Here is an 11,922-nt window from a genome sequence, read left to right as displayed (position 1 = left end):
CTGCAGATCAAGTGGATGAGATCGCAAGGATGGGAAAAACAACAGTTCTGGAGTCCCTGATGCAGTTTTGCTCTGCAATTGAAGCCCTCTACTCCAATGAGTACCTTCGGCAACCCACGCTAAGGGACATGCAAAGGCTTCTGAGGAAGGGTGAGATGCGAGGCTTCCCTGGCATGATTGGAAGCATCGACGGCATGCACTGGACATGGAAAAACTGTCCAAGTGCGTGGCAAGGTGCTTATGGCGACAGAAAATGAGCCAAAAACATCATTTTGGAAGCTGTGGCTTCTTTTGATACATGGATTTGGCATGCTTTTTTGGTGTTCCAGGAGCTCAGAATGACCTAAATGTCCTTGCCCAATCTCTAGTGTTTGACGAACAGCTACAAGGAAATGGGCCGAGATGCACATATTGGGTTAATGGTAATAAATACGAGGGACCATACTACCTTGCAGATGGTATTTACCCAAGGTGGTCAACATTTGTCAAAACAGTGCCACATCCGCAAAGTGAAAAAGAGAAACACTTCGCAAAGTGTCAAGAAGGGTGTAGGAAGGATGTTGAGCGTTGTTTTGGTATCCTGCAAGCTCGTTGGGCCATTGTCAGGGCTGCAGCTAGAATGTTTGATGTCGAGGCTCTTCGATCCATCATGATGACGTGTATTATTCTCCACAACATGATTGTTGAAGACGAGTATGATTATGATGTCGTCGATGAATACGAGCCGGATCCGATGAACAACTCAAGAACAGAAATCTACTATGCTCATGACCGGACCGAAGATCCCGTGCAACACGAGCCGTTGGAACGGGATGGACGTTACAATGAATTGATCGTTCAACGGTACACTTCATTGCAAGAGCCATACTGGCACATAACCCGCCAGAATGACTTGATTGACCATCAGTGGAGATTGCACGAAGGCGAAGATAATTAAAATAAGGCTTGTGGTTGAAGAATAAAGTGTATTGTAATGTTATTTGGTGTGTGTTTTTTTTTTTTTTAAGTTTAAATGGTGAGGTTATGTAATGTTATTTGGTGTAATTTTAAATAAAGTTCTAAAAATAAATAAGAAATTACATAAGAAATTAATTAAAGTTGTAAAAGTAAATAAGAAATTACATAAGAAATTAAATAAAGTTCTAAACATAAATAAGAAATTACATAAGAAATTAAATAAAGTTGTAAAAGTAAATAAGAAATTACATTAAGAAATTAAATAAAGTTCTAAAAATAAATAAGAAATTACATAAGAAATTAAATAAAGTTCTAAAAGTAAATAAGAAATTACATAAGAAATTAAATAAAGTTCTAAAAATAAATAAGAAATTACATAAAGTAGTACAAATAAATGCGAAATTATACAAAGTCTGTGGAGTTAGGATATGTGGTGCTAGGATCTTGGTTGCTAGGATTTCTGTAGCTGGAACCCCCTTGACTTGTTTCGGCATCTCTTGCACGCCTACTTCGCACGACATCTCTTTTTTCTGATGTCCAAAAATATTTTGAATTCGGAGATAGTCCTACTAGAGACTTGTTCATAGTGTCACGGTCTGTTTGAGCCATCCTTTCTTCTCTAAGCATCTCATTCTCTCGATGAAGTGCTTCTCTAATCATCTCGTTCTCTCGATTAACTCTTTCTCTTTGTCTCTCAGCCGCCGCATCACGAGCCTCAGTAGCTGCTATTATTGCTGCCATAGCAGTAGCTTTTTCCTCATCTCTAACCTTTTCCCATGCCATGTTCAGTTCACCTTGACTAGTAAGTTCCTCCATATATTTAGTGTAGTCATTTTTGGAAGAACTACCTTTTTTCTTTGATGCCCTTTTACCTTGAGGCCTGAGGGACTGACGAGTCGATTGGGTCTCTGGCACTTCTTCAGGCGTCCCTTCCGTGTCTTCAAATCTGTTGGCTTCTTGTTCGGCTATGTCTGCTTCTGGCGAACTGTGTAGACCCATACCGTGCATGACAACTTCTGGACCGGTTGCCACAATTTTGTATCTAGGGCAATCTTTGACAATTAGCCAACATTCCCATTTGTTGAATGATTTGTTATGGTTCTTTGCATTGTAGAATGCTTGTGCTTGTAGTGTCTATAAAAATGTGGGATAAGATAGTATTAAAAAATACGGGTGTAACACAAATAAATAAATTAAAATATTGATGGACGTGGAATGCATATAAATTACATAAGAAATTACATAGAAATTACATAAGAAATTAAATAAATTAAAATATTGATGTGGGTGTAACACAAATAAATAAATTACAATATTGATGGGCGTGGAATGCATATTACATAGAAATTACATAAGAAATTAAATAAATTAAAATATTGATGTGGGTGGAATGCATATAAATAAATAAAAATATTGTTACCTCATCCGCTAAACTTGTCCCACTACGCAGATTACCAGAAGCATGAGAGATGGCGTTTTTCCAACAAATAAAGGATGCGTTAGAGTTTTTTCCAACGACCTTGAAGACCTTGACTATATCTGGCATCTTTTCCATGTACATCGCAAAACGCTTTCGTAATTTTACTCCACATTTCTCGCTTATCCATCTCATTACCCGTAATCGGGTCATGAGTAGTGTGAACCCAACATTCACACAACGTAACATCTTCACTGAGCTTCCGCAAAGTCATTTTTTTCTCTCAAAGTGTACAAAATATTCAAATGTAGAAAGTGTAGAAAATATTGAAATGTGGTGTAAGGTGGAAGATGAGGGTTAGGTATTTATAGAAAAAAAAATTAATTTTTAAAATTTTTCTGTATTTTTTAAAAAAAATTCACAATTTTTAATTAATTTTTAATAAATTTTAATGTTGTAATTAATCTGGACCGTTGGATTTGAAAAATAATCAAATCCAACAGCCAATCAGTTGCCACGTGGCCAACGGTCAAAATTCTAACCGTTGGGCCTTTTTTTTTTTTTTTTTTTTTGGTGAAAAAACGTGGACCGTTGATCTGTGATCGGACAGTCCATTTTAAAAGTCAAATTTAAATTTTTTTTACCGTTGGAAATCCAACGATTCTGAGGAAGGCCACGTGGCCCTCACCGGTTCAAACCCACTTGCACTGACACGCGGGGCCCGCGCGCTGCAGCGCTGTCGGCTACTCGCGCCCAATCGCGAGTGTTGTGCACGCGCCAGGGAAATGGACCGGCTTCTAGGTCTGTCCGAAATGGGCTGGCCTGCTGCCTGGCATGGGTTGGGTGCCAGGCTGTTTCACGGGCTGGAGGGTTTGGACAAGGTGCTGGGCTGCTAATTGGACAGGGTGCTGGGCAAAAAAAGGTGGGTGGATCTGCTCTTATACTGCGATTATCTCTAATTTACCCGAATAGTTAGGTGGGGTCCTGAGGAAAGGGGACTCTATACCTAATCCTCATCCTAAATCAAATTCACAAATTCCCAAATCCCTAATATTTCCAAATCGAAGAAATTTTCTTGCTGTTGGGTTTTCGTTTTTGTGGTCATTGAATTCTCAAAGAAAAAGGAAAAAGATTCTTATGGCAGTGAAGGACACGTTCTACCTTTCGCACGGATCCCCCACGCTGAGCATCGACGAGTCGATTCCGGCCAGAAAATTCCTCCAGTCTTGGAAGGACACGGTCTATCCTCACAAACCCACCTCCATTCTCATCATCTCGGGACACTGGGAGACCGCCGTCCCCACCGTCAACTCCATTTCCGGCCGCCACGACACCATCTACGACTTCTACGGCTTCCCCAAATCCATGTACCAGCTCAAGTACCCTGCCCCCGGCTCCCCCCACCTCGCCAACTGCGTCAAGCAGCTGCTTACGTCCTCCGGCTTCGGCCCTGTGGACGTAGACAGCAAGCGGGGGCTCGACCATGGCGCATGGGTCCCGCTCATGTTGATGTACCCGGAGGGAGACATCCCGGTTTGCCAGTTGTCGATTCAGACAGAGAGGGACGCCACTTACCACTACAACATGGGGAGGGCGCTGGCTCCACTCAAGGAGGAGGGCGTCCTTATAGTGGGGTCCGGTAGCGCCACTCACAACTTAAGGGCGTTGAAGAAGACAAAGGGCAATGGTGTTGTCCCTTGGGCTCTCGAGTTTGACATATGGTTGAAGGACGCTCTTCTCGAAGGAAGGTACGAGGATGTGAACAAGTACGTGGAGAAGGCACCGCATGCGAAAATGGCGCATCCTTGGCCGGATCACTTTTACCCGCTGCATGTAGCGGTGGGGGCTGCTGGTCCGGATGCGAAGGCTAAGCAAATCCACGACAGCTGGGAGCTCGGTGCTCTTTCGTATGCCTCCTATCAGTTTACATCACCTTGAACTTAGAACTACTTGCGGCTTCCAGTTGAAGATTGTAATAGGGTGTGCCGCGGCGGTGGCGGCTGCGGCCATCAATCATGTCAATAAAGTTGCCATGAATGAATGATTGTGTATTACTGAATGCTAATTTGTCAGTTACCCCATTATCCAATTTCACTTTGTTTGCCTTCTTTTTCTGCTTCTTTTACTGCGATTATCTAAATATATTGGGTTTCTAATCCTTGTTTACCAGAATTAATCTACCTGCTAATATTACACAGCCTAATACCTGCGTACAAATATGACAATAAGATGACACATCAAAGTAACTCAGAGTTCGGGTTGGCCTTGGCGAATCATTTAGGATGGAAGTTGAGCCTCTGCTTGAGAAAGCAAGGGTGTAGCTTTGTTTTTGATAAAATCTTGTTTGTTTCTGTAAACTAATGTTTGGCAATTGGCACTGATATTATGCTTTGACAGGCTACGGCTGAGTATGTAGCAAGAGTTTCCTCTGGAACTGCCCCTGATTGCTTCCATTCTACTTGTATTTACTACAATGTTGTTCCTTTGTTTTTTGGTATAAGGTAATTTATAGGGTCATTTTATTGTCTTTATTGTTAAATGTTAAATAATTTTGAATTATGTGCAGGATGGTGGACACTAGTGTTCTGGTTACAGCGAAGACACAATTGAGGGAGACGTGGAGGAAGGTCGTATTACTCAGGGGGGTCACTTTTTTCATGAACCCAGTGACCTCTTTTGGTAACACCGTCTATACTACGCTTTTCATAATACTTGGAAGGGTTTCAGGTTTAATTTTTTTAGTTGTTGGAACTTGGAAGAGACTTTTGTTCACACCTCGTTTACATTTTATTTCCTCAAATAGGAGCCGGCGAGCACAAAGGATAACAAGATGCAGTTAGTTATGTAGTGGGCTGAATGTACCCATTGGCTCTTTGCTAGTTTTGAGTAGAATGAAAGTATTGACTTTGTGAATGTTGTCTTTTACATTATAAACTCCATGAATCCTTAGAGAACTCTTAACAGCATAACTCTGAATCTGCAGGTCGCTGATAGGCTCCATTGGTACGTAAAGGATGGAGATACGGTAAAGAATTGTATGCTTATATCTGAGATAGTTTTAGTAGATTGGCATGCAAGTGCACTACATTGTAAGATGAAATGTATTTTGGATGTTTCTTTGAGCTATGTAGTTAATTTTCTGATCGATTGTACTAATCCAAATTAAAGTACATACAATTTTATTTGCATGGCAGATTATTTGCTCAGGTGTCTATTCGTCTTCTTAGATGCTTCGTAGAACCTGAAGCTGTATTTGACTGTTCACCTAGAGGCTAGAGGCTAGAGGCCTGCTGATGTATAGATCATCGTACTATTATTTGGCATTCTTTGCACTGATTACAACTTACAACAGTTACAACGGTAAGAAAACTATTTCAGGCTGGCAGCTTCATATTTATCATTTATCAACCATAAAAGTCTTTCCATTTTTTGTTCAGAAACTATTTCAGGCTGGCAGCTTCTTCTAGGACCTGATCATATTTATGATAGCAGAAGCCTCGATGTTTATTGTTCAAGAGGAAAGGTTTTTGGGGGATGAATGCTTTACACTGGACTCTTTTTTCATTAGTAATCTAGGACAATATTACTTCGATTCCAAAATGATGACAAACCCTAATAGCCACAGTCGTGCAGCATTTCTTTGTGAGAGACAACTGTTTTGGGTGGAAGAGAAAGCTTGGGGTGATCTCTGAGGACTATTCCTGGGCTTGATTCAATTTCTGTTTTTGTATGAACGAAACTTTATTCTGAGACAAAGACATCTGATATTTGAAATGTGATTTTTTATTTATTTATTTTTTTTTTTTTTTGAATTTACACAATCGATCTTGCAATGAACATATTCATCTCGTAAGCCAGTGTTTCCTGGAATGATCGCCCTTGTGTTGTATTAAATGAAAATACGATTTTGCTTTTAGAATTTACAATCGACCAAGCCATAAACATATTCATCTCGTAAGTTATATTTTCGTGGGATGATTGCTGTGCTGTATTACATGAACAGGAAAGAGGACTGGTGGTGTTGTGATTCCTTATTCAATGTTAATGTTGGATCATGAGAAGTGCTGTACTTGTGTCTACTTACTATATAGGTATGAGAATCATTTCACTTCTAAACTTTTCTACGCGTCTTTGCTGCGCCGGTTGGGCTGCTAAAGGCAGTGGCGGAGCCACGTAGATACCAGGGTAGTCTAAGGCCATCTCGGAATTTAAACTTACATTAATTGTCTACCGATTGTTGCAAGAATGAGAATGTGGTATTGGTTGATCAGATTTTGGACCTATCCTGGGGTCGACACCTGTGGATGGAAAACTACCTTTTGGTTTTATAAACCCCCACCTAAAATAAAATTTACCATATATAAGTACTCTTCTGCCAACATTCTGATTTCTTTTAAACCAATTCTTTTTTTTTAGTTTATATAAAACAAGGTATATACTTCGAGATGAAGATCAATAATATTAAAAGAAAAATCTAATAATAATAGTTTGAGCTAGTTATAACGTTATTATCAATGTTGCTTAACATGTCAACACAGGTTGTATTTACTATGACTTCTCGCAATACTAATTTTTTTTCATACAAATTTTAAAGCTCCATCACTCTTGTTTGATTAAATTTTTTCATGATATTACTAATTTTTTTTTTCTTTCTAATTTCTTTCATTAGCTTAAAGGCCCATTCTGGTATGAATTTCTGGCTCCACCACTAACTGAAGGTCATAAGGACTGGAAGCCCTTGTAGTAAGCATAAAATTAAAGTAGCCCAAGCTTATTAATAAGCTTAACATAGTCAAGATGGGTGGAGTAGGGGGCTACTCATGGTCCACACAGTAATAAATGTTTCAACTATGTATTTGTATTTGTATTTAAGCTTAACCCTCATTATTGGAATTGACGCTTTTCTTTACATAAAAAAAATGGAAAATAGAGCTATTGCCTGCCGCCATAAACTTAGTGTCTTGACCAATTTGAAAGATCACCTAATGTAATTGAAATAACGGAATTTTGGGTTGTTCAATCAAGTAAAGGATATTTAATAATGGAATTGATAACCGGCTCAATCTTGTTTTACATCCATTCTGTTTTATTTTCAAGTAAACAGGAATGCTTGGCTTGACTCGTAATATTTGTTTAATGAACCAATGAGATATGTAAGTCACTTAGCACAACGGTTTAGTGGTATTTCTCTTCACTTGTAAATGAGATTTTAGGTTCAATTCTCGTCAAAGGTGAATTTGAACCACATTTTATTAGTTCATTATGAGCCTTAGCGCACTCTCTCACCCTCTTAGTATAAATAATATTGTTTGTCCAAAAATAATAATGAGAGAACGTGAATTAGACAACCCTGTTATTTCCTTGATGACTTTGACTGTTAAGCGACCAAAAAGACTATGATAGTTATTGGACCAAAAGGATTGAGATAGTAAACCGGATTAGAACAGAGCAGAGCAGACCAGACCAAATCGAAACTGACTAGATCATATCATATCATATCCACTGGATAAAACGTATTATATTGAAACCCCACATATTGTTGAATACACCCCCACATACTTAATACACCCCCACATTTGCTTTTTTAATCAAAACTTATCTTAATACACCTCATTTACTTTCCTATAATACCTTCACACCCCACACTATCACCATATACCCTACATTTTCTACGTACACCCCACACTCTTCAAATCTTAGGTGCAAATACATAAGGTCATCCAAAAGTACCTTTGGTGTAAAGTTGAAGCTGGTGTGATTTCGAAATTTTTTTAATTTTTCCATTGGAGTGGTGCCAACAATTGTTTGATTATTTGCATGTTTATTCCCTCATGTTTCTCTATCGGGTCATTTTGGTTCCGGTCCTTAATCAACCTAATTGTTAGACTGAAATCTTATTTGTTTAAATATTTTGATCAAGGTCCTTAGCCTCATTTAAAAGATTTAACTAATGCATTTATGCATTTAATGTCCCACAAATTATGAAATTTAAACAAATTCAAATAATATTTTTAAATATAATAAGTACTTAAAAATCAATTTTAGAGTAATATTGTTCTTCACAAAAATTATAGCAAACAAATAATGATACACCCCGACCCGGAATGTCCACTAGGACCCCGAATCGAGTCGTGTTGGCCGACACCTGGAAGGTGACGAAGCCATAAAGTGTGATAATGTAAAAATGTGAATAAATTAAAATCTAATTTGCCTAAGTACACGAGTGCGGGTAAGCGGGTCTGGACCCATTTCACGCATGATACAGAGCATAGATATAGTACAGTAAGGTAAGATAAGGATTATACCATCATAAGAAGACATCTGTACTGAAAAGTGTCATGAATCCTCGTCGATACAGAACTCTGCTGCTAGAACCTGGAGGGGTGCAAAAATAGAAAATATGAGTGAGTGAAACAAAACTTTTCGAACCAATTTCAATTACCAAAGGTAGTAGCCCCTCGTCGTAATACCTGTATAATTTCCCAGAAAATAGAATACATATGTATATAGAAATCATGCTCAATAGCAATGAAAGCCAAGTATATGCCATGTCAAGAATCTCAACAGGAATAAGTAACCCAAGTGAAATAAATCAATATGAAATGGTATGTCAGTCGGATCCACCTATTATGGCCTGTACAGCTAAACCAATAGCTCATCAACATGCTAGCCAGAGTCACCTCACGTGACTTGTACGGCTTATCCATATCTCATCAATCAATGCTAGCACATAAGTCAGAAGTCACCTATAGTGATATGTACGACTTAATCTATAACTCATCAAACATGCCTGCACATGAGTCGGAACTACCTCTAGTAGTCGGTATGACAGGACTAGGTGTAAATAAGTACGCTCAAGTGCTACGATCACATAAAGACTGTGCGAATAATCGCGGGTCACCTACAAGTCGAAACCACCTATAGTGGTCTGTAAGACAAGCCTGTGCACCTACCTTGAGTCCAAGGTGAGCGTAAGGTACGAGAGATGAACATCACGTGAAGGACTATGCCCTGGCCATGGGTGGGAGCATTAACACTGGGGTGTAGGTTTATGAGCTCTCAATGCATCTCAATATAACATGTACAACTCATGGGCAACCTGTACGACAGCGTCGGAGTTGCCTAACACATAAATGTAGTCATGCCATAACTCCATCAATTCAACTAATACCATAAACTCACCTAAACTTACCCGGGTGTCCTGCGTTCACCTTTGCACTTCAAAGCATTCACAATAATTGTGTGCAGGTAATATACATATGGATATACCATGATGCAATCGAATACTCAACCATGTCATAGCATTTTCAATTATATACATATATATAATATGGCATAAAATGCATAAGTTGTAATGCCCTACTCCCGAACTATTTATTTTCGAGGATAATCATCGGTGATAAGTCCAACTAGACACTAGTTTAATTAACTATCATTACTTATGTTTCCTTACTTTAATTTCTTGATTCTTCACACATTGATTTATAACCAACATTTAACCACCAACACATAAGGTTAAATCTCACATTTTACACCAATGTCTCTCACATTGTTCAATTCCCCAAACAAAGCTATTGTCTCAATTATTTAATCACACTTCTTCTATGGTTGCATTTAACGTCTCGTTAGACTGCCTACGTAGCTTAAATAGGGATCAAGCCATTCGTAGTTCATGTTAGTACTTCAAAGCATTCACAGTAATCATAAGCAATAATCAATTTATAAACGTTTGTGGAATTATCAATCATATATATATATATATATATATATATATACACACACACACACACACACGATAGAAAGGAAAAGACCCACTCACCTAAGGTCCGCACTACGACTCCCTAGCACGCATATAGAGACATCAAGAACCAATGTCGCCTAGAACAATTATCAAATCACGTCTCAGAATTCTTACTGATAGAATACATAATTTACATAAAACACATCCCTACATAATTCACTTCGGAAGATCTGCATCACGGATTTCCGATCCGTTACTTCCAAAGTTTCACATTATGTTCCTAGAACCACGTCCTAATGTTTCATTATGATCCAACGGTCGGATCTCTGCCAATTGCCAAAACCAAGTGGCGGTCAACATTTTATTTTATGAACTTACAAATCCAATTCCGGAAGATCTGTACGTCGAATTCCCGATCCATAAGTTTCTATGGTCCTTAAATATTACGTATTATAATGTATTAAAGTTTGGTGACGATCGAACGGACGAATCATCGATTCTTATAAAAGTCAAGTGATGTGTTGTAATGAAACTAAGTTCCAACAATCAAACCACATCATATGGAAATCAATTATGGCATCAGAACATCTAATTGAACTTAAAAGGACATCGGCGGCCCATTGGGCAGGCCGTTGCCGCAAGTGGCAGTCTTTCGCCCCGACTTACCGAAAAATTCGACTATTTAAAAAAAATTTACCAAAATTTACAGAAATGAAGATCTCAATGAGTATAGCAAGTTTTATACCTATGGCCAAGTCTAATTTGGCCGGAAAATCCCCAAATTCACTCAAACCCGCCGGAAACCCTAAGATGGGTGTTCTTTGATTCGACTTCCTCGATGTTCCAACGCCCCTACAACTGATTGGGTCTTGTTCCTAGGTCCAAGGGGAGTTGATTAAGAGTGGTGGTGCGTGGTGAAACTCACCGGACCAGAGGAATCATCATTGAGCACCTCCGGTGCTCCGGTGAGGTTTTTCACGATTTTGGTCCTTAAACCCTTTGATCTTGGGTGGAAATGGAAAAGGGAAAGTCACTGAGTGTTTTGAAAGTGTTGGATGGTAGTGGTTCAACGAAAAAAAGGGCGAAAATCGCCGAAGTTCGATCCGTTTGGGTGTACGGTTGCACTGCCCAACGAGAAGGTTTCTTTATTTATTTTATTTTTATTTTTTTTCTTTCCTCCTCTCTACATGTGGAAATTAAATAATTCCCACAATCTATAGTTGTACAACTTCAAACGTCCGTAACTATACCGATATAATCCGAACTCGCAAACAGCTTTCGCCTGTGCGTTCGCATCAACGAGTACTACACAAATGCGCTAAGTGCATAAGTCAAACGTTTCTCTACACGTTGGTCAAAGAATGTCAAAACCTTCACCTCTAGGGCATTGGGCATAAATTCATTCTTTTAAAATTTATAAAATCATAGAACTAGGAACGGGTTGTCACAAATAATGTACTCACATAATTATTAACATATTTTTTAAAAAATAACTATTGATATATTTTAGAACATAAAATAAATATACATAATTTGACACACCCCGACTGAAATCAAGTTGTGCTGGCCGTTAGGTGAGGGTGACGTAGCCATGTGCACAGTGCGGAAGCAAAAGATAATAATAAAAGTACGAATAAATAAAAACCAAACTACTAAATAAACTAGTTAAAGTAACACATTAGTGTGAGACTAAGTGGGATAAACATAATTAGAGCACAGAAAGCCTAAGTGCAGTCCAGAAGAACGAATACTAATTACACAACACCCAAAAGTGATCCTACATTTGTGATGTTCTGTCAGAACCACC

At 38.7% G+C, this 11,922-nt stretch overlaps 1 protein-coding gene across 1 annotated transcript; it reads left to right on the top strand.

Annotated features, from left to right (window-relative positions):
- The first annotated feature begins 3,345 nt into the window (after positions 1-3,345).
- On the top strand, positions 3,346-4,482 carry LOC137720095 (extradiol ring-cleavage dioxygenase-like). Its single transcript, XM_068459107.1, has one exon. The coding sequence runs from the start codon at positions 3,512-3,514 to the stop codon at positions 4,310-4,312; it is 801 nt and encodes a 266-aa protein (XP_068315208.1). The 5' UTR covers positions 3,346-3,511; the 3' UTR covers positions 4,313-4,482.
- Positions 4,483-11,922: the final 7,440 nt, after the last annotated feature.

The sequence above is a fragment of the Pyrus communis genome, chromosome 16 (genome assembly GCF_963583255.1).
Source record: "Pyrus communis chromosome 16, drPyrComm1.1, whole genome shotgun sequence".
Classification (NCBI taxonomy): Eukaryota; Viridiplantae; Streptophyta; class Magnoliopsida; order Rosales; family Rosaceae; genus Pyrus; species Pyrus communis.
The sequence above is the reverse complement of the archived record's forward strand: the minus strand, read 5'-3'. Positions and strand labels throughout refer to the sequence as shown.